Genomic DNA, 24,646 nt, shown 5'->3' on the forward strand with positions numbered 1-24,646 from the left:
GCACAACTTATTCACTTCGTGGGGAATCAAATCATGCATCTTAACTTTTTGGGATAATTTTAGTTGATTGATAATTAGCTAATTGCATTTCATCTTCAAAAGAAATTTAAATACAAATACATGTAACAACAATCACTTTGACTAAATATCTTTAACAAATGTGGTATTATGTGTGAATCACCAATACTCTAAAATTAGTTCAAGGCTTTTATGTCGAAAAATTGTTCGAGAGTAACGATCATATTATAGAAAGAAAAAAAACTAGTCTCAAACGAGATGGAACGATATTCCTACAAATACTAATCCCTAGGAAGCTTGTGTTTTTCATTCTATATAGACCATTTATTTAAAGTTGTGCATAAAACTTAAGGTCGTATTGGGGTTAGAAAAATCCGAATGAGAGAGACATGTGATCTATAAGAAGAGAGAAACGAGAGGCCTCAATTCTCTAATCTCACGTTCTCATGTGTTTATAGAGGGTGTGGCCTTGTGGGTACCTTACCTTATCCTATCCATCTATCTATCCTCTCTCACTATCTCTTGTTACACATTCTCTCTCTCTCTCACAATCCTTCGCTCTCCCTCCAAAACCCCACTTTCTGTACTTCTCTCTCTCTCTCTCTCTCTCTACTTCAACAAAATAGTGTGAGAACTGAGAACTACTTCAATTCAGTTACATTTACAAATTACAAACAAGAACTCAAAATCAAGCACTTCTGAATCTTATGGCTTCTCGGATGAATCTCTCTTGTTAATTAGCTAATTTCTTCTCCATTTGTGTTCTGAAGGAGAATTGATTTCATATCGAATTGGTAGATTTCTGAAAGGTTTTGGATCAAAATTTTGAAATTAGATACTACAGAGCTGATCTTCGATCCTAAAATAGCTCCAACTCGAGTTTTTTGGATTAAAATTTCTTCAAATTTGAAGAATTAATTGGAGAAAATCGCGTGGGAGATCTGCGATGGCTCCAAAAACAGGAAAAACGAAACCTCACAAAACGAAGGGAGAGAAAAAGAAAAAGGAGGAGAAAGGTAACATCTCTGCTCTGCAACACATTTCTTCAAATTCGTTTTTTCTAATATTTTTCTCTAATTTTCAGTAATAATTTTCTTCCCTTTTTATTATAATTTTTATTTTCTCTCCAAATATTACAGTTCTTCCTACTGTACTTGACATAACTGTCGAGACTCCGGATTACTCTCAACTCACGCTTAAGGTACGAACTCATCTACAGACTACACAGCTAACAGTGACACAACAACGTGGAGAAATTACATAAACGGATATATGTTATGAGTCACATTTGTTATGTACTTATTTACCCTTTGTACTCAATGTTATAAAGGGAAAATGTGACCTATAAAAGTAAAATAATTATCAAATTACATATATGATTTTTCATAAATGCTAAAAAGATTATGGTTGATTCAATATGTTTTGTAGAACAATTGTGTTGGAGTGACCTCATATCGCACATCCTGACGTGAAACTGTATAGGAAAGAAGTACACTTTCACATGAGGATGTTCGATATGAGGTACAATCTTTAGGTCACTCCAGCACGACTCTTTGTAATATACTGGAGCTGCTTTCATAAAACACTCTGATAAATTCAAGAAGGTTTTGTAAAAATTTTGAAATCAAATTGATGATGATTTTTGGGTATCTTCTCAAAATCCATCATCTTAAACCTCCCAAAACCCCTATCTTATCATGGAGATTTGAAGGTTGAAGAAGATATAATTTTGAGTTTGAAGAGTAACATTGTTATTACCTTATTATGTGACTAATCAATAAATCATCAAATTATACGTTGGCTTAATTTGGAAAACTATGGAGAATTTTGGTATGATGTATATGAAATCCCTAGGAAGTATTTACTCATCTAAGCCATTTGGTTCTAGAATCTAGAATTTTGTTTTGGAATATGAGAATTTGTGAGAGTAAGCTAAAATTAATTATTTTGTGGACCACAGGGGATATCGACAGATAGGATCCTGGATGTGAAGAAGCTTTTAACTGTCCATGTTGAGACATGTCACATGACCAATTACTCCTTATCTCACGAGGTACGCCATATTGCTTAACCATATTCCTATTAAAAGATCCGACATTCTGATAGTTTTGAAGTACAATAATAATAATAGAACAAAACTTCGAGAAAAAGGTAATAATTAATGATTATGAACCATTTGATAAATTATATGCTAATTTATTATTATTATTATTAATTTTGATGATGGGTTTCGGACCTGTAAGCCCGACTAACAAGGGAGAGGCAACTAGCTTCTTAAAGCACCATATCTCACCCAAATCCCTCTGGTACATCCAATACCACACAAACCACACATACCATGGCCAACGGGTGAGCTCGAAATCAAGATCTCTCCCTTTTCTAAGGGATGCCTTAGCCCCTGTGCCCAACTCTCATTGGTCTTAATTTTTGTTATAATATATTAAAGAAGGGATACATGGCTCCTAAAAAAATGTAGATTCCCATTGATGTATATTTTGTTACTTAGAAATAGAATTTTCAAAAATAAAAGAATGTGTTTTTCTACATTTTATTACTTCTCAATACAATAATAAAATATGAAAATCTTTTTGTATTTATAATATTTCAAATACATCAATAAATTTATTGAATGAAAGACACTTTTACAATTTAAAAATATTAAGTAATGTGAACTATAATCAACAATAATCACCCTCTCTCATTATAATAGCGAAGCTAGATGAACAAGAGATAAGCCCATCACTACCATAGGATTGTGTTTGGATACCATGTTCTTTTACTAATATAAGTGTGTTTTTGCAAAAATTACTAAACCAGTATTTTTTTTTTGTCATTTTTACGAAAAATGGTCATACAAAATTTTATAATTTTTTTTTCTTTCAAAATGGATATATATTTTACTGTCACAGTTTACACTCAGTTATATACCTTTTTCATGAAACTTAAGGGGATAAAGGTTAATTCATTAAATTATTCGTAAATTAATTATACATCAGATAAACCTTTTAGTAAAAATAATAATTACGAAAATTAATAAATAACCATTTTCATAAATATTAAAATAACATGATTGGTTTAGTAATTTTGGCAAAATATATAGATTTACAAGTTTCCTTTTTCAAATTTTTTTTAACCATGATAAGCTGTCTTTGGATATGTTTTTGTTTACTATTTATTATTTCACTCAAAAAGTATAAGGAAATAAAATGACCATTTGTAAAAATAAAATAAAAATAATAATTACACTAGAGTTGCTTTTAAGAGCCACTCCGGACTTTAAATCTCTATATTTAGAGACTGGAAACCTTTGAACCAAATTCCAACTGGGCTTCATAATGAAGAATTCGTCTGTATATCACTGTTCACATATTCAAAAGAGTCCAAAGAGAATTTTTGAAGCTTGATCTTTATCATTGTTTATCTTTTCTAATATATATCTATCATATCTCTCCTTTTATTTATTTATTTATTTTTATAAATACTAATGAATCTGACAAGAGTTCAAAAGTGGTTCGGAATCTTCAAAATGAAGAAGATGATAATTTGAAGCCCTAAGTTAGGGAAAGGCTCTTTTAATTTTGTACATTCGATGAATAAAACAATTAAAGGAACCACTTTCACTGGCCTTCTGCCTAGCCATAATTGTGCGAGTGAGGCCCACACTATACAAGTAGTGTGGTCCTTGGGATATGAGTAGGTGAATCTCAAGGACCATCAGTTCTTCCTCAGTTTGCCAAAACTTTGTTTGGTCTGCATTAAAAACTATTACTTCTCTACACACACAAACAAAAAAGAAAAATTCTTTATTCAAAGAAAAATAAACTACATACCAAAAACTTAATAGAACCTAAAAGACAATAATTTTGAATTTAGATTTCAATATATTTTTTAAGTTTAGGGTGGAATGCTATTCATTTTTTATTTTTTTTTGAGTACGCAAGTGTTGGGATTATTTTGATCCAATTTCATTTATATGAATATTTAACAATAGATACTTTCTAGGTCTTAAAGATGAAATTTATGTACCTTCTTTAATTGTGTCCTAGTGACATGTGGGACTACGACACATATTATTACCTATGCAATTGATTCCCTTCCTTTCTTATGTTCTTGTTTTTTTTACCTCTCTTCCCATGTGCCATTTTCTCATTTCATTGGCAATGTTAGACCAAATAAAAGTAACGTTAATTTCTTATCAAAGATATCGAACATGGAATATCCGTATGGGTGATTTGGAAGTATCCCTCTATATTTTGGTGAATATTTGAGATGCCTTTGTTTCCAACTAGAACGGCAACTTAGTTGGGTTAGAGGGTAAATCCAGGCTCAATCCTAGTGGTAGAATCCTCAACCCGACCATTGAGCTTGAGCTCACTAACTCAAAGTCAACCCAAACTCGATCTTCTAAAATTGGGTTAACCTGAATTTGGTAATTTTGGGCAGGTTGGATAGGTTGGCTTGTTGAATATCCTTAATTTCATTTTAATTTATAAATAAATTTTATATCTTAAAAAAAAAAATATAACATCTAAAGCAAAACCAGCAGTAAATAAAATCACATACAACCTCCAAATCCATCATTGAGAATATGTAGATAAATCATATTTAATCAAAGTTCACATTAATAATATATAAGGTATAGTGATGCACCAAGTATGCCGGGATTGAGAATGGTCAGTGCGTCATCAACTCATGGGACGACTTTAAGCGTGACCTCAAGAGTTAGCTCTTTCCCGAGAATGTGGAGTTTATTACCTGAAGAAAGTTGAGGCAACTCCACCAAATTGACATGATGTGCGATTATGTCAAGTTGTTTTCGACGCTAATACTTGACATTCGAGACATGTCCAAAAAGGATAAACTATTCTACTTTCTCGAAGGATTAAATCCATAAAATCAAAACATCAAGTCTAAAAATATATAATAATTATGAAAACATTTGTATATTAGTAAATAAGCATCAGATTTAAGTTGAGTTGGGTTGTTCGATCCCTCCATTTGAGCTTAGCCCGAATTGAAGTTGGGTTTAGATATTCTAAACTAGGCTCAACTCATTTTCTACAGAACTTAGTCCAGGTTCACCCCATCAATCGGGTTGAATTCGGGCCAACACACCCAGGCTACAACCCTATTTCTAACACATGACATAAGAGCTCGATTGTGCAAGTACAAACTCCAATGATAGAGACATATCCTTGAGATAATTATTAGTAGTATATATATTATCGAGACACACTTAAATCTTGATCCTAGGATCTTGCACTTATACAATCTAGATGTTTAGGTTATTAAAAAATGACATTTTTGTAAATATAAGAAATTCTAAGAAATTATTTACAAGGAAAAATTACTTAATGCACTTTACAGGAATGACTTCTTTTTAGATCCTCGTAATTTTTCAAGGTAACTTGATGGTCCATTTAATTTTGAAGATGAATCATCGATCCAAACATTCAAAATGGTAGGGATTTATGATTTCAATGGTTGATCTCAACCATTTGAATCATCAATCTAGACGGTCAGGATGAGGGGTATTAAGAAAGAAATATTTTACTAACTGCTTATTTAAGATACTGCCCCAAAACTCAGGGTGTATTTAGAAAGACATCCCTAAAGTAGGGTCTATTAAGCAATTTTTTCTATTTATAAAGTACCATTGCTTAATAGTTTTTTAATTGTTTTTGTATTAAAAGATTTCAGCGGACGTTAGCAATTACCCAAATCAGCGCAGAATAGCGAATGGGCAAAGTAGTAATTTCCTACAAACTAACTATCTCTCCTCATCAAACAGGTGCGTGGGGCCAGATTGAAAGAGACCGTTGATATCGTCTCCCTCAAACCTCCTCTTCTTTCCATGGTCGAAGGTAACTAACAACATTTGGCCCCGAAATGTTACTATGTATCCGGTCATAATTTAATATAATGCTACAGGAAATCCAACGGCCGAAATCCTAAAATACAAAACCTTTTCTTTTCTTTTCTATTCTTACAGAAGAATACACTGAACAGCTCGCCATTGATCACGTACGAAGACTTCTAGACATCGTTGCCTGCACTACTTCCTTCACTTCTTCTTCTTCTTCTTCTCCAAGAAATGTCGCCCGAGCGAACCCAAAAGAACCCGGTTCGACCGATGGGGAAGTATTTGGTGACTCGCTCGCAGACAAACCTGGGACCAAGAAATCTAATTCCACCGATAATGGGAACCACAGAGGAGGAGGAGGAGGAGGACGGAGTGACGTTAAAGTTAACGGTAAAGACGTTAAGTCTGAAGCTTCAGTTGCAATTGACGCCGTTAAGGAGGCTACAGAAAAGGGTGACTTAGGTTCAATGTATCCTCCACCAAAGCTTGGCCAATTCTACGATTTCTTCTCGTTTTCGCATCTTACGCCTCCTGTTCAATGTGGGTTTCCTCACCTTACACTGTTGATGTTTTAAAGGTATTAAATTTGGGTTTTCTGTGTTTAATTGTGTTATGGGTTCTTCTTTTGTAGACATTCGGAGGTCGTCACGTCCGTTCCTTGAGGATAAAACTGATGCCGATTTCTTTCAAATCGATGTGAGTTTTTCCCATTTTAGTTCTTGGGAATTGTTTTTTATTTTTATTTTTAATGGTGGTTGGTAAGAATTGAATTTCAAAGTTAAAAAAAAAAAAAAAATTAAAAAAAAATTGGCTGGTAGTGGTGTTAATGTATGAATTGGGGGGTAGGAACAAAGGTGAAAAATTCGTAAAATCTCGGAATAAGGGACTAGCTGATTAAATCAGTGAATCGAAGAATGAACGGGTGATTTATCGATTAATAAATATGGTCACATTTTTATTCTTTATCCTCAATTTTTTTTTTTTCAACATCCAAATCTCAAGAAGAAGACAGGTCTTTGGTAAGAAACCCAAAAAATCATTTGTACATTGCCAAAATTTTCCCAATTTTTTTCCAAAACTTTCCTGAATTTATCTGCATTAACCAAATTGAACCCCACTGATAACTACCAAATCTGAATTTGGTTACTATGGGCGTGTGTACAGGTTCGAGTTTGCAATGGGAAACCATTGACAATTGTTGCCTCCCGCAAAGGGTTTTACCCTGCTTCAAAGAGGCCTCTCCTTAGTCACTCCCTTGTCACTTTGTTACAGCAGATAAGCCGCGCCTTCGACACAGTGAGATTATGCTGAATTTTTTTGTTTCTTTCAGTTGTTCTTTGTTTAGTATCTTAAGTGTTTGTTTGATTCAAATTTACTTTTCAGGCTTATAAATCACTTATGAAAGCTTTCACAGAGCACAATAAGGTAAGCTTATACATTCTCAAGTTTATATCTTTTTCAATGAAGATGAATCTATGTTATGTTTGTTTGATTTCAGTTTGGGAATCTTCCTTACGGTTTCCGGGCAAACACGTGGGTTGCCCCTCCTGTTGTCGCTGATAACCCATCTGTTTTTCCACTACTTCCCACGGAGGATGAAAGTTGGGGAGGAAATGGTGGGGGTCAAGGAAAAAATGGGAAGCATGATTACAGGAATTGGGCAAGAGAATTCTCGATTCTGGCTGCTATGCCTTGTAAGACTGCAGAGGAGAGACAAATACGAGATAGGAAAGCTTTTCTACTTCACAGTCTATTCGTTGACATTTCGGTATCTAAAGCCGTTAAAGAAATCCAGTCTATTATTGACAGTAATAAATATTCTAAAAATTGTGCTACCGCTTCAATCTTGCATGAAGCACAAATCGGAGATTTAAGGATTACGGTAACAAGAGATGTTCCTGATGCAAGTGCAAAATTAGATGGTAAAAATGATGGAAGTCAGAGCCCGGGAATGTCACCGAAGGAGCTCGCTCAGAGGAATTTACTTAAAGGGATAACAGCAGATGAAAGTGCCTCAGTTCATGTACGTAAAATTGTTTATTTTCTTTTCTAAATATAAAATGGCCAACATATATTAGATGCTTTGTATTTTGAATTATCGAAGCAGTTCATGTTTGTTAGAGTCCTTTTTATTATTTTCGTATGTGTTTGTTAAGTTGTGGGCTCACTGCTTAAGTTAAGTGTAGGTGGGCCCCACATATTGAGAAGGGGCTGAACCATTCTAGTTCGACCCTCTTTCTCTTGATTCTTCTTCTTCTTCTTCTCCTCTCATCTACTTTTCTCTTGTTAATTAAGTTTCCGATTTAACTTGGTATAGAGTGCTAGATTTGTATAGGTCATGGGTTCGATTCTTTCCACTCTTATGGGTGAGGGGGAGTGTTGACTGTATGTTATTCTCCACTCTCTGGTGTGTCATACCCCAGTTAAACCCAGTGACCCTCCTATATTCATAGTTCTCCCCTCTCCAACAGATTGGTCTTTTGGAGTAGTTGTTTGGTTAACTTGTGCACCTTTCTCTTCTTTATGTTCCAAGCTGAGCATCTTTGATATGTATACTCTAGCTTGAGGGGGAGTGTGGGCCCACTGCTTAAGTTATGTGTAGGTGGATCCCAAATATTTTTAATATAAATAAATCATATTGAGGAGGGGCCGAACCATTCTAGTTCGGCCCTTGTCTATTTTCTCCTTTCTCTTGATTCTTCTCTACTTCTTCTTCTCCTCTCCTCTAATTTTATTTTGTTAATCGAGTTTCTGATTTAACTATTTTAAACCCTTAAGTAGTGTATTTATCTTTCAGGATACTGCTACATTAAGTGTTGTGGTTGTTAGACATTGTGGATACACAGCTGTTGTTAAAGTTCCTGTTGAAGTCAACTGGGAGGGGCATCCTATTCCCCAGGACATTGACATTGAGGATCAGGCTGAGGGAGGAGCCAATGCCTTGAACGTCAATAGGTATTTGATATCACTATAAACCAGACTATCGAATTTATGGTACTTCAGGAGTTCCTTATACATAGATTACTTTTGGGTATTTTAGAAACACCTTCCTTTTAAATTGGTGATATTAGGTTTACCCCCTTGCAAAATGCAAGAGTAGTTTTACCCCCTTGACCGTAAGTCAACATTGCTTTTTTTTTTTTTCCTTGATGATTTAACAGCAAAATTTGGACTTTTTCCAAAATTTGATTTCGTAATTCAAGTATTTGAAGAGCATTTTGAAAAAAAATTAAAATTTCTCTGTTAAATCATCAAGAAAAAGCAACCTTATGTCAAGAGGGGTATACCTAATCTTGCATTTGCAAGGGGGTAAAACTAATATCACCAATTCAATAGGGTGGTATTCCTAAAATACCCATTTTTCATATTCAAGTTCACTGTACACAAAATAAATGTAATATTGTAGGTATAACCCGTTTAGAGAACTCCAAAAGCTTGGACACTATTTTCAAATTTAGGATAATTTAGTCTTTGCTTACCGATCTTCGTTTACTTTGTTAATTACTTCTCAGCTTGAGAATGCTGTTGCACAAGTCATCCACACCTCAATCATCTAGTATCGTTCAACGCACACAAAATGCAGAATTTGAAGATTTACAGTCCGCCAGGTCTTTGGTGAGGAAAGTAGTAGGTGAGAGTCTGGAGAAGTTGCAAGGTGAAACCCCTAAACAGAGGACGTCAATCAGATGGGAGTTAGGTGCATGTTGGATGCAACATTTGCAAAACCAAGCTTCAGGGAAGACTGAGTCTAAGAAAGCTGAAGAAGCAAAAGTTGAGCCAACTGTCAAGGGTCTTGGAAAGCAAGGTGGACTACTGAAGGAAATTAAGAAGAAGATAGATGACAAGAGCAGAAAAACCGAGCAGGGAAAGGAAAATACTGCTTGTAATGGTTCTGAAATGAGCAAAAATTCTGATATTGTTGATCAGAAGGAATTAGAAAAACAATACTTGGAAAATGAATCGATGTTGAAGCAGTTGCTTCATGAAGCAGCATTTCTGCGTTTGAAAGAGTCAGAAACTGGTCTTCACCTTAAGGTTTGTCCTTCTGCTTCGACTTATGCTCATTTTTTTTTCACTTTTCTTTTTCGTCTCGTAGACCTTGTGTAGATTGGAGAAATATTCCTTGCTTTATCATTTGTAGTATAATGTTATTGCAATTTTATCTTTGGTCTGACTTTTTTTTTTTGTGTGTGAGCATTTTGGCAGTCTCCAATTGAGTTGATTGATATGGCACATAAATACTATACTGACACCGCACTTCCGAAACTGGTAAGATTAGCTCCCCTTGATGGTGAAAAATTCCTTGGCCTTGAGATTCTTGGGGAGTTTGTGTATTTGATTGGGTGCTGCTTCAACTTTTACTAGGTTGCAGATTTTGGCTCCCTTGAACTTTCACCAGTTGATGGGAGGACATTGACAGATTTTATGCATACCAGGGGCTTGCAAATCTGTTCTTTGGGACGTGTGGTAAATTCTTCAATATCTTCCGCTAATGTGTGTTTTTTGTTATTTTATTTTATTTTTTTCATCAAGTTTCAAGATCAAATAACTCTTACTTAATTTTCCATTCATAAAAAAAATTAGGTTTCTTGGAAGCTTTCTTCAAAAGCTTTTCAATGGTTCTCAGTTATGTAGTGTTTCTGGGGACTCAACAAACAAATATTTACAATGGGAAAATATCAACTAACTTATAGTTGATTAAAATTTTGTTGAAGTAGAATTGTGGGTTGCAACACCATGGCATACCATCACTCCATTATATCCAGGTGATTGTTGATGTAAACTACCTAAAAGTGCTTTGCTTATATGTGGTTAAACAGCATGGAGTGTAGGACTGACAAACTTGGGAGGTATGTGCTACAAATGCAAAAGATATGTGGAAGAGAAATAAGTAAATAATGAGAGATTCAAATACTATATTCATTTTAAAAATAACATTACATGGCTAAATTGCCTGTAAATCTTGAATATTCCTGGTTTCTTATGGATAAAATATTAATTAGTTGGACTTTTCCTAGTTAATATGGAAATATCAGCTGGCGAATCATCAGAAATAGTGAAAAACAAAATTGTAACACTTGTACAGATTACAGAGCTTGGTAACAAATTCTCTTGTTGGTCAATAAAAATCTCTTTTGGGAGTTTTGAGATTGTGGAAAGCTAAGGATCTTTACTTTTTTAGATGTTGAACTTTATTTTTGTGTTACAGTTACACTGCTAGATTCACTGCTCAACAGACTAATCACCCACACATCGAGTCTCATTCATAATAGTGTCCTTAACTCCTGGAATATATCTATGTTGCATCTCTCTCTTTTCTCTTTTTTTGATGGTTTTATATATCTGTAGTGCATCTCATGCAGATTATTTGAAACTAAGAAGGTGCTCAGTTATTTGAAACTTCTAATGTAAGATTTCCTTCTTTTTTTTTCTCCTCCATCCCATTAGGTTGAACTTGCAGAAAAGCTCCCTCATGTACAGTCACTCTGCATACATGAGATGGTTGTTCGAGCCTATAAGCACATATTGCAAGCAGTTGTTGCAGCGGTTGATGATGTAGCTGACTTGGCTGGATCAGTTGCCGGATGCTTGAATTTCTTGCTGGGAGCTGAAGGCGCTGAAAATACTGATTCTGATATAAGTAATGATGATAATCTAAAATCCAAGTGGGTGGAAACCTTCCTTTTGAAGAGGTTTGGGTGGCAATGGAACCATGAAAGTTGCCAAGAGTTGAGAAAGTTCGCAATTCTTCGTGGGCTTTGCCACAAAGTACAATACCTTTATCTCATATTTTTTCTCTCTCCAAAATTTAGGTCTTTCTTAAGGCCAATTTACTTTCTGCCCAATTTGAACAAACATGTCTTTGAACAGGTTGGACTCGAGCTTATTCCTAGGGACTATGATATGGACACTCCATCTCCTTTTAGGAAGTCAGATATTGTTAGCATGGTCCCTGTCTATAAGGTAGCATGTTTTGCTTACATTAGAAAGTATACAGTTTTTTTTATTTTGTATGTTTAGCCATTCATAGTTTATACTCGCATTGATGTGGGAAGCTTTAACCCACTATAAATTTGTACTACAGCATGTAGCATGCTCATCGGCAGATGGGCGTACGCTTTTGGAATCATCCAAGACTTCCTTGGACAAAGGAAAGCTGGAAGATGCTGTTAACTTTGGTACTAAGGTATTCAACATCGCTTTTTTTCCTTCTTCTGGAATTGTCTGTATCTTTGTGGAGAATTATTTAGGTGGTCTGCCTGTTTTTAAAACCCTAATTTTTCATAATGAATTTAAAGGCACTCTCGAAGCTTGTTGCAGTCTGTGGTGCTTTCCATCGAATGACAGCAGGAGCATATAGCCTTTTGGCTGTAGTGCTCTACCACACTGGTGATTTTAATCAGGTATGTACTTGGGACCCATACTTTTTTTTCATGAGTGTTACAATGTACTTAACCAAAATAATGTCAAGCACTTCGCAGTTTAATATAGTATAAACTATCGTGTGTTCAACAAGAAGTTCCCTGCATGTATCAACTATCATGCCATGATTTTCTTCTGTGTAATTTAGGCCCCTGTTTCATCTCATGAGAAGAGTCCCTATCTATTAATCTCAAGGCTTATACAATAGAGGAATTATAATAAAAAACTTTTAATTTTTAAAATTCTTGGAAGGTACCAACTTGGTAAGTTCGTAAAGTCTGAGTGGGACCTGCACCCAATTGCCTACCAAGAAAAGAAGAGAAGAAATTTCTGTCTCGGACATCTCGACCTGGGGATTGGGTGTTAAGAAAATAGGTGCAATCGAACTAAGAAAACGAATCGAAAAGCAAACACAAGATGCAATCACACAAAGAAACACTAGGATTTTATGTGGTTCCCTCAAGATTGAGGTACGTCCACGGATCAAACTGTTCCACTATGAAGAGAAAACTTGTAATTACAGATTAGACCCTTTCACCAAAACGAGAAATATAAACATCCCAGGAAACCTAACTAGGGTTTTACATAATATTAGTGAAATTACGAAACTACCATCAACTCGACAAGCGTGAAGGTGTTGTTTGATTTACAATACCTCATTGTTGACCAGTGTACTATTAGGCTCCACAAACCACAACAATCTCACTTGGATATTGATCAAGAATATCTCCCACTAAATATGCTGCATCTAATAAGTACCTCCATAACAAACTTGGTGTGAATCATCCCTGTCTTCCAAGCTTGAAGATCAATAGAAGTTGAACAAGTCTTCAACTTCTCAATAATAACGGTCTTGGTGACCAATAGAGTAATGATTTTCTGTAATTTTGAAACCCAACTCACTACTACACTACCCAATGTAAAGACATAGCCCGTAGTGCTCTTTCTGCCATCTAGGTCTCCTGCCATGTTAGAATCAACATACCCCTGCATACTGATCTTTGTTCCACCATAACATACCCCTGCAAATAGATCTTTGGTACCCCGCAAATACCTCATAATCCACTGCACAACCTTCCAATGCTCCTTGCCTAGATTATTCATAAATCTTTTCACAACTCCCACTACTTGTGCAATGTCTGGTCTAGTTCAGACCATGGCATACATGATGCTACTAATTGCTGAAGCATATGGTACCTTTGACATGTATTCCCGCTCCTCATCTGTAGTCGCTTTTTTGCTTTCTTGAAAACAGAAAATGACTTGGTAGAGGAGTACTCACTGGTTTAGTATGATCCATGTTGAACCTCTTCAATATTCTTTCAATGTATTCTGTATGAGATAACTACAATCTTTTGTTCTTCCTATTTCTGTTGATCCATATACCAAGGATTTGTTTTAATGCACCCAAGTCCTTCATAGAAAACTCCTTAGAAAGTTGTTCCTTCAACTTTGTTAGTTCAGCCATGCTTGATCCTGCAACAAGCATATCATCTATATACAAGAGAAGAATGATGTAGGAGTCATCAAACTTCTTGAAATAACAACAATGATCAGCATTACACCCACTACCAGGCATAAAGTTATCAAACCTGATATACCACTATCTAGGTGCCTATTTCAACCCATACAAACTCTTCTTCATCTTACATACCAACTCTTCCTTTCCTAGTGCCTCATATCCCTATGGTTGCTTCATGTAAATATCTTCATTCAAGTCACCATAAAAAAAGAAAAAACTGTCTTCACATCTAGCTGCTCTAGATATAAGTCTTCTGCTGCAACAATACTCAAAACAGATCTGATGGTACACATCTTCACAACAGGAGAGAAAGTCTCTATATAAACGATACCTGCCTTTTGTTAAAACCCTTTCACAACTAATTTGGCCTTGTATCTCTTGGTCCTATCATGTTCTTTTTTTAGCTTGTAAATCCACTTATTATGCAAAGTCTTCTTGTCCTTGGGTAGTTCAACCAAATCCCAAGTTTGATTTGTGGATAATGAGTCCATCTCATCATCCATTGCTTGCTCCCACTTAACCTTGGTCTCAGCCTCCATAGCTTCATTATAACACCCTAGTTCACCATTGTTTGTCAGCAGTAAATAATGTATAGAAGAAATATACCGAGCTGGAGTATTTCCTTGTGTAGTTCTAGTAGATCTTTTAAGTTCAAGTAGAGGAACCCGAGTAAGAGGATCTTGAGTTTCTTCTTGTTTGTTTTCATCCACTGACCCAAGATGGTGCATTATCAAATTCAACATGCCCATCATCCCTAGAATTTGTATGAGCTTTTCTTCTTTCCACATTCTTCATGTACATTGCATTTTTATTAAATATGACATCCTTACTTTTAATGATTTTTCGATTTTCAAGATCCCAAAATCGATAGTCAAATTCATCAATGTCATACCCAATGAAATACACTTCTTAGACTTAGGATCTAACTTGCTCCTTTCATTAGAATCCATTTAGACATAAGAGGTATAATAATTTTTTTTTAAATGGGATAAATTTACCTCTTTTCATGTTAAAGCTTCTTTTGGCAGAACAAACTTCAAAGGAACTAAGGGTCCTCTGTTGATCAAGTATGCAACAGTGTTCACAACATTTGCCCAAAATGACTTAGGCAACCTAGCATACACCCTCATACTCTTGGTGCATTCTACAATGGTTTGATTCATGCGTTTTGTGATCCCATTCTGTTGAGGCTTCTTAGGAATGATTTTTTGTCTTCTAATCCTAATTTGTGCACACTAGTCTTCGAACTCATCATTGCAATACTCTCATCCATTGTCTGACCTAAGACACTTCAATCTCAATCTAGTTTCATTCTCAACCAAGGCTTTCCACTTCTTGAACACATCAAATACATTAGACTTCTGCTTTAGAAAATAAATCCAGAGCTTTCTTGTGTTGTCATCAATGAAGGTGATAAAATAACGAGAACCAACAAGAGAAGAAACTTTGGTTGGCCCCCACACATTAGTGTGAACTAACTCCAATTTCTCTGATTTTGGAGTCTTTCCAACTTTTGAGAAATTCACATTCTTTTGTTTTCCAAAGATGCAGTCTTCACAAAAGTCTAAGTTCATCTCCTTTAGGTTCAAAGAATTTACCCCTGGAGTACATTACCTTCATCCCTTTCTTCACTAATGTGCCCAAGCCTGTGATGCCAAGTATTAATATCCACTCTTGTAGAAGTCACAGTTATAGAACTGTAGGTCCCAGATGTAACATAAAGAGTCCCCTCTTTCTTTCCTTGGGCTACCACCATAAACCATTTGGTCATCTTCCAAGTCTCACCTGAAAACGTGGTGAGTATCCCCAACTCTGCAAGTTGTCCTACTGAAATCAGATTCTTCTTCAACTGTGGAACATGTCTCACATTTTTCAACTGTAAAGACTTCCCATTCGACAGATTCATTTACACATCACCCTTACCAACAATGCTGCAAGGCTTATTGTCCCTGAGATACACTCTACCAAAATCACCTTGTACATAGTTTTATAGAAAGTAGCATGGAATGATGCTCCAGAATCTACTACTCACGTGTCATCATGTGTGGCAACAGATAAGATCAAATCATCGGAATCACTACCATCAGAAAGCTTAACAAATTCTTTACCTTCTTGATTTTTTATCTCTGCATGTTTCTTTACAGCTTTAAAATCCCTTTTGAAGTGGCTTTTCTTCCCACAATTCCAACAATCATTTCCTTTTGTCAGTGGTGTTCTGGACTTGCCCCTTTTCGAGCTTGATCGATCTTTACCTTGGTTTCCCCTGTTAGACTTCCTTTATCTTTTCTTAGTACTCAAAGCATTACCTAAAGTAGCAGCTAATCCCGAGGATTTTCTACAAGTTTCCTCGTTTAAGATGACGTCAAGAACATCATCAAACTTCAATTTATTGGAACTCGAAGAATTGCTCACAACCATTACCAGATTATCCCAACCATTGAGTAATCTAGATAAAATAAGAAGGGCCCTGATTTCATCTTCAAAGATAATCTCAACAGATTCCAACTGTGTTATGATTGTATTGAATTCGTTTAAACGTTCAGCCATGCTTCCACCATCGACCATCTTCATGTTGAATAACCTTTTCATCAAGAAAACTTTGTTTGAGGCAGAGGGTTTCTTGTACATCCTTGACAAAGCAGCCATCAAATCTGTTGTAGTCTTCTCCTTGGAGATATTGAAAGCCATAGATGGAGCGAGAGATAATCGAATGGTACCCAGGGTTTTCCTGTCGAGAATCTCCCAGTCTTCATCTATTAGAGGACGATAAAGGTCTTTCTGATAAAGAACATCTTCAATTTGGATCTTCCACAGTTCGAAATTCGGACCATTGAACTTCTCGATTCTTACCTTCTCTTCGGCCATTACCCCCACTCAAACTAAAACTTAGCTTTGATACCAGTTGTTAAGAAAATAGGTGCAATCTAACCAAGAAAATGAATTGAAAAACAAATACAAGATGCAATTACACAAAGAAACACAGAGATTTTATGTGGTTCCCTCAAGATTGAGGTACGCCCACGGATCACACCGATTCCACAATGAAGAGAAAACTCGCAATTACAAATTACACTCATTCACCAAAATGAGAATATAAACACCCCAAGTAACCTAACTAGGGTTTTGCATAATATTAGTGAAATTATGAAATACTCTTGTAAAGGTGTGGCTTGATTTACAGTACCTCCTTGTTGACCAGTACTATCAAGCTCCACAAACCAGAACGTTGGGTGTGTTGTATTTCATCCAATTAATATCCTGGTTGTGTGGGCCCTTGTGGTTGTGTCTTGCTTGTTCTTGTTGATCACCTTGACTGCTTTTTATGAATGAAAATTTTACTTATTCAAGAAAAAAAGTTGCTTACATGTCTTTTTGTCTTCCAAGCATTGTTTTTTAATTTCTTCAATGTAAGATTTGAAGCTCTTCAAGACTGCTTTTTAGCATGGGATTGCCTCTTTTGCATATAATACACACACCATTATTCAATATATGAATGTTATTATGTTCTTTGAGCAGGCAACCATCTATCAGCAAAAGGCTTTGGATATCAATGAGAGAGAACTTGGTCTCGATCATCCAGATACAATGAAAAGTTATGGGGATCTCGCTGTTTTCTACTATCGGCTTCAACACACAGAATTGGCCTTGAAGTAAGTTTCTCTCTGTGTAACAATTTGCTATCTACAATTGTTTACCTGATAATTTCTACATTCTGGGTATATCCGACCTTATTACTTGAGTGCTCCACAATTGGTAAACACAGTGGGACATACTCTGTGATATATATTTTTTTTGTAGCATATTGGAATTCTCAAGTCTCAATGTTAGTGGTTTCTACCTATCACTTATCTTTATTAAAAAAACAGAGGTTTTGTCCCCTTTAAACTTTGGTGCTTCTAGAGAAATAATATCAAGAACATAGATTGATGTTTTACTTGTAAATTCTTAACTATGTATATTTCTATGGTTCATTATAATTCCAGCAGTGAAAGCTTACAAACTTCTAGTTTCACGTAATAAAGCATCAGTTGGTGAAGGTTTTCATACTAAACCTGGAAGCGTTTAAAAAATCCTAACCTCTAAAGTTCATATAAGAAAGTTCAAAATGTACCAAAAATGCTTTCTTTCCAGAGCTGTGCATATGCTTCATATATTGATCTTAAGATCCCTTCTTTAATATTTTGTCAGCTTGGCTTTTCTATGCAATAACAATATACTTGCATTATAACAGTTTGCATGAATAAGAAGAAAAATTCCACGGTAGCATAAACTGCAGGAAAGTTGTACTTCATATAACTTAGATACTCATATATTAGTGCTAGATACAGTTAGTAAGTGTCAGGCACTGAACCAAACAACTCCAATTTGGTATCACATATATCACTTCGCCATATTACTACAACTTTAGGTAGCTGAGGCACATGAATTGATGCAAAATAACGTACTTGACAAAACATTTTTCAGGTTGCACACGAAAACAAAGTAAATTAGTAACAAATGGAAACTAGATTTTGATAAATTAAAGTTTACTCAGATAAGTGTCTCAGTGTTTTCTAATACATGGACATATTTTCAGAAGAATGAATTTCCTTGTTACATAACTTGGAATTTGTTATTCTTTTCTCGGTAAATTGTGCAGCCCAAGAGCATCAAACCGCAGGTTCAAGAATGTTAAAAGTTCAATTGAATATTAAAAAAATAAAATAACGCAAAACATCAGTGAGCTGTTCTTAAGGTTTTCAGCAAAAATGGAAATGGAAATTGGAATACGTCTCATATTTGCTTTTCTCTGGTAACAGGTATGTAAATCGGGCATTATACCTTTTACATTTAACTTGTGGACCCTCTCATCCAAATACGGCTGCCACTTATATTAATGTGGCTATGATGGAAGAAGGCTTGGGTAACATCCATGTTGCACTTAGATATCTGCACGAGGCTCTCAAGTGTAACCAAAGACTGCTTGGAGCTGATCATATACAGGTCTCTCTCTCTCTCTCTCTCTCGCTTGCTCGCTCTCTCTATTGTTGAGTGTATGTTTTCCTCCACTCTCGGGTGTGTCATACCCCAGTTAAGCCCTGTGACCCTCTTATATTTGTAGTTCTCCCCCTCTCCAACAGATCAGTCTTTGGGAATAGTGGGTTAGTTAACATGTTATCAGAGTGCTAGGTTCGTATAAGTCATGGGTTTGATTCTTTCCACCCTTATGGATGAGGGGAGTGTTGAGTGTATATTTTCCTCCACTCTTGGGTGTGTCATACCCCATTTAAGCCCCATGGCCTTCTTATATTCATAGTTCTCCCCCTCTCCAACAGATTGGTCTTTTGGAGTAATTGATGGTTAACAGATATGAATAGCTTCTATCTAGGATACATGATTAATCTGCTTTGCTCGAATTAATTTTACAGACCGCTGCCAGTTATCATGCTATTGCGATTGCTCTTTCCTTGATGGAAGCCTACTCATTAAGTGTTCAGCATGAGCAGACCACACTACAGATATTGCAGTCCAAGCTCGGAAAGGAAGATCTCCGTACACAGGTAATCTCAAGTTCAAAGCCTGTTGATCAGATCTCAAGTTTTTGTAATGATTTTTGTCCCTCAGTTTTATACATAACCTTAGCAATGTCTTCTTGTAGGATGCTGCTGCATGGCTTGAGTACTTTGAGTCCAAGGCCATAGAACAGCAAGAAGCTGCACGCAATGGTACTCCAAAGCCAGATGCTTCTATTGCCAGTAAAGGTCACCTAAGGTAATGATTATAAGTGATGTGCAATTTCTAATTCTTGACCTGTAGAATAAGAGGCCAGTTTCCTCGCCCCTGCTAGTCAGGCCTATGGTTCCCCATCATCAAAAATCATCAGTCAAGTAATATATATATATTACGTGACTGATGATTTTTGGGCTATTTGCATCAAGATCAATGCATAGGTTGCTCACGTCAAAGGTGATCAGTTTCCCTTCATAGGTTTCTAGTCAACTTGTCTTCAGTAATAGTTGTAGGCCTTGCTTTTTAAATGATTTTTTTATATTTTATTTCTCCTCCTATGGGTCTGTGTTATTTTATTTTTTCTTAGTAATTTACAGGACGTCGGAAATTACTTGTTTTTATTTATGTAATGGATATTTAACCTCAAAGGTGCTGTCATTATTGTCCAAGGGAACTTATGGTTAATTAGGTTTTTATGTTATTATAAAAGAAAATATTTAACTTTACCTGCCAACAATAATGGTCATTGAATTGGAAGAAACAGCTTTCACCTTTAGATGTCTTCTGGTTTATTTGCTTACTTTGAGATTTGAGGTCCTTTGCTCTATTGGACCAGTGTATCGGACCTTTTGGATTACATAAACCCAGACACTGATCTCAAAGGAAGGGATATTCAAAAGAAGCAAGCCCGTGCAAAGGTATTCTCTCTCAAAGGAAACCTTAGAATCCTTTAACTGTCCTGGTTTTCTTCTTTTAGTTAAATTATACAAATCAAAACTTCTTCTCCTGTGTCACAATAGATCAAAGGTAGACCAGGCCAAGACCCATGGGAAACAGTCACAGACGAATATCAAAAGGATGAAGCTTTATCTCCAACATACCCTGTGACGGAGACCTCAAGTGATAAAGAAAACAAAACCGAAGCTCAATCAGCGGAACTTGGCGATGGGAAAGCCATTGTTGGTCTAGTGGATGGATCCACATTAAACCAGCAAGACCTGACACAAGATGATACCTCCGATGAAGGATGGCAAGAAGCTGTTCCAAAGGGTCGCTTACCTGCAAGTCGTAAGCCTTCTGGTTCAAGGAGACCAAGTCTAGCAAAACTAAACACAAATTCCATGAATGCCCCAGAATCTGCAAGATACAGGGGAAGGGCAAGCAACTCTCCGTCCCCAAGAACTTTCCCAAATGAGGTTTCCGCTTCTGCTGCTACTGCTGTCACTGCGTCTGCTCCTGTTACTATTCCGAAGAAGTTGGTCAAGAGTTTAAGTTTCAGTCCGAAAGTAAATAATACTGCAACCTTAGTAAGCGGGGTAGAGAAATCTGCTAATGCAAAGTCAACCCCATCTAGCCCTGCTCGCACTTGTCAACCTCCCAAATCTACAACTATTACTAGTCCTGTTAATGTACAGTCGGCTGGAAAACTCTTGTCGTACAAAGAAGTTGCATTGGCTCCACCTGGGACGATAGTGAAGGCTGTGACAGAACAACAGCGGCCAAAGGAAACAACAGTAACAGAACCTGTTCAAGATGAGGAGACAGCTGTAAAACATGGAGATGAGAAAAGGGTTCAGAGTGCCAGTGAAGAAGAGAAGCCGCCTCTTGTTTCTGCTGAGGAAATAAAGAGTCCTATAATTGAAGAAAAAGAAACGGTAGCGAAGAATGCTGTGATGAGTGTTTCTGTTGAAGGAAAAGAAGAGAAAGCTGAGGAAGTTAAAGTGGTGCAACCTGAGAATTTGGATTCTTTGAAGGATTCCATTTCAAACACCATCTCTTCTGAATCTGAAGTTTCGGAAGCAGGCGGTAGTACCATTGAACAATGCTCGATTGTTTCCACCAATGTGGAAACACAATCTGTCTTAAAAGACGGTACTGCTTTGCTTCCTGAAAAAGATGACACAACTTCTCAGAAAGAGGTGGCTGACGGAGGTGAAAGTCCTGAGGATTTATCCAAGGGCAGCAGAAATGAGAATTCTTTAACATTGGAAGGAGAAAAGCAGGATGAAGGGGAAACAGGGAAAGAAACGATCAAGAAACTTTCTGCAACTGCACCTCCATTCAGCCCCTCCATAATTCCTGTTTTTGGTTCGATTCCTACACCGGGTTTTAAAGATCATGTAGGAATTTTGCCCCCACCAGTGAATATTCCCCCAATGCTGACAGTTAATCCCATTCGAAAATCTCCCCTGCAGTCGGCGACAGCTAGGGTTCCATATGGTCCCCGGCTTTCAGGGGGTTATAGATCTGGAAATCGAGTCCCTCGTAACAAACCCGGTTTCCAGAATGGTGAACAATCCGGGGATGGGAATCACTTTAGTCCTCCTCGAGTAATGAATCCGCATGCGGCCGAGTTTGTACCTGGCCAACCATGGGTTCCCAATGGTTTTCCGGCATCCCTACACAGTGTTCCGATTTCTCCAAATGGTATTCCGGCGTCACCGAATGGTTCTTTATCATCTCCAAATAGTATTCCAGTGTCACCTAATGGTTTTCCAGCATCACCTGGCAGTTCACTTGAATCTCCGACACTTGTCACTGTTGAAGTCGAAGATAATAAAAAAGAAGGTGGTGAAGAAGAAAATGTCGTAATTGAAAAACCTTCAAAAGAAGGGAAGGAAGACAATCAAGACCAACATGAGAAGCAGAACGAGCAAGAAGATCAGTCAGTAAAGAGTGAAAAAACTAGTCCCGATGTTGAACAAAATCCAACTCCGCCCGTTAGTGTTTCTGATGACCTTGAAGTTGCAAAAGATGCATGCAGCGAGACAAGAATCAAAAAGCCAACCAAGTGTTGGGGAGATTACAGTGATAGTGAAGGTGATGTTGCTGAGGTGGTTGAGATTACGAGTTAATAAAAAGAGGAACTCAAACGTTCGGCCGAAACACACAAAGTAGAGTTGGTGATTGGGCGGCAAAGAGAGAAAAGAGAGGTGACAAGCAAAGCTTGTTGCAGGTAAATGTATTATACTAAGGAGCAAAGAAAGCTAGTGAAGTGGCGTATTCGCATTACCATCTTTGATTCTGTTGCAGCAAGGAAGGAAATATGATGGTGAGAATTTTCGATTTGTATGAAGAAATCTACAAAAGGAGTAGTAGTCATTTTAGTAGATTTTCTGATGTGAGTTGGGTTTCTTCTTTTTTATTGTTGCTTTGATTTGTTGCTAATTGTCCAAGTAAACAAATAAAAGTTTTTAGTGAATATGAATTAGAACCTCTGTGGCCTCTTGAGAGCTCCTTGTTTTGGAGGCTTTGGCCTGACTTCGTTGCCTTGTATCATGTCCCTTTCTTCACATTTTTATTACTTTTGTATGTAAATTCAGGCATACAGGTTCTTATCCCCTCAGTCTTATCATTCTCATGGTATTAAAAGAGATTTATCAAAAATAATTAGATGTTTTAATCTTAACTACTAGATTTTATTAAAGCTAAATCATTGATTTCAAACTAGTTTTGATAAAATTATTTTGTTAGATTACCAAATCTAATTATTATTTTTTAACTCTACCAAAGCCTTGATTTACATTTCTCTGCATGGAATTATATTTTTTGTATCTCAAGTTGAATTGAATTTTTTTTTGTTTTGGTTTCTGATCTTTGAGTTTTTATACATTCATAGCTATGTATTGAAGTTGTTATATTGGAACTGAGTCGGATAGGTTCTGATTTAGACTTTATATCCCTTCACATTTGTTTGAATATTTGAGTTACCCTTTGTAGCATTTTCAAGGAAATCCAAATTACTTAGAATTTTGAGTAGTTACCAGTCATTGGATTCAAGGGTGTGAATGTCATAAAGAATAGATTTTCTTTTGAAACCTTCCAACAGAAAAGTTGGTTTCATGTGTGGGTTAAATTGAAAAGATTCAGATACGAAGATTCAATTGAAATATGGGAAAGATTCAAATGTCCTGTTTGGATATCAAAAGCAGAAGTACTTTGTCAAAGAGTAGGAGTTGGAATACTCTGTGAAAGAGCTGGAGAAGTACTTCTTCGCTGAAAGGGCGTTTAGGAATCAATTTTGTGAAGTATTGGCAGAAATACTTCTGTGCTAGAAGTGTGTTTGGGAACCATACTGACTTATCTTGGCTTCTGAAAAAAAAATCAGAATATCCTTGTATTCTACATGTTTCTGTTTGTTATCTTTTAGTGTCACAATATGTCTTCAAATTGTATTATTTTAGATATTTTAACAATAAATATTAATATAATGTGTATTTAAACCCAAGTATACTCAAAATTTCAAAAAACAAATTGATAGCACTTCTCCTAAAAATTGGATGTTTACACCTATCACTTGTTGAGTTACCATATATATTAAAAATATGTCTCATACATACCAAATCCTGATTGATATATATATAAGGGGGTGGTTCATGGGACATATGTAAAAACAATGATTTTTCAAAATATGGGTTAGAGGTTTTGGATTGAGCTGATTTTTTGCGAGGATGGTCACTATGATGAGAAGATCATCCTCACAAAAAATCAACAAATCTGAAACTTCTAAATCCATCAAAAGTGATTTACAAATTATTGGCAAAACTTGGCAAAAAATCAATGGTCCACATTCTAAATCACTTTTAATGGGGTTAGAAGTTTCAGATTGGACTGATTTTTTTTCCGGATGATCTTCCCATCATAGAGATCATCCTCATAAAAAATCGGCTCAATCCGAAACTTCTAACTCATATTTTGAAAATTTATTAATGTTACATTGTTTTTACATATGTCTTTTCATACGTCCCTTGATCCGTTCCCTTTAAATAAATCTTATACATGCAATATACATCTATCTATCTAAGAAATAACATCATAATTAACACAATTATTAAAATTAAAATTGTTATGAACTGTAATATATTGCATCATATTGATGCATAAAAACATAAATCTTTGGTGTTCTTTTGTTGTTCATTTTTTTTCACATGCTTATCAGTCACATCAACTTCGCCAATAACTTCAACTTCACCAGCCTATAAAAATCTTCTAGTTTGATTATAAAATTAAAAAAGAAATAAATTTAATCATGTTATAATAAAAAATAGATATATTGTAAAGGAAATATGATAAATTTATGTTTGTCTTATTGTCAATTATTACCTTCTAAG

General features: G+C 36.0%; 1 protein-coding gene across 1 annotated transcript; it reads left to right on the top strand.

The window, feature by feature from the left end:
- The first annotated feature begins 510 nt into the window (after positions 1-510).
- On the top strand, positions 511-22,873 carry LOC147389107 (Tetratricopeptide repeat (TPR)-like superfamily protein). Its single transcript, XM_086419902.1, has 23 exons — positions 511-1,034; positions 1,158-1,219; positions 1,979-2,071; positions 5,810-5,882; positions 6,011-6,421; positions 6,513-6,577; positions 7,046-7,177; positions 7,265-7,306; positions 7,380-7,904; positions 8,679-8,836; positions 9,394-9,916; positions 10,088-10,150; positions 10,247-10,348; positions 11,330-11,650; positions 11,753-11,845; positions 11,967-12,068; positions 12,181-12,285; positions 17,343-17,476; positions 18,626-18,809; positions 19,235-19,366; positions 19,465-19,577; positions 20,152-20,233; positions 20,336-22,873. The coding sequence occupies exons 1-23, from the start codon at positions 965-967 to the stop codon at positions 22,388-22,390; spliced, it is 5,640 nt and encodes a 1,879-aa protein (XP_086276028.1). The 5' UTR covers positions 511-964; the 3' UTR covers positions 22,391-22,873.
- The last annotated feature ends 1,773 nt before the right edge of the window (positions 22,874-24,646 follow it).

Source organism: Akebia trifoliata, chromosome 12, assembly GCF_017979445.1.
Source record: "Akebia trifoliata isolate Shusen 1 chromosome 12, ASM1797944v1, whole genome shotgun sequence".
NCBI classification, from domain to species: domain Eukaryota; kingdom Viridiplantae; phylum Streptophyta; class Magnoliopsida; order Ranunculales; family Lardizabalaceae; genus Akebia; species Akebia trifoliata.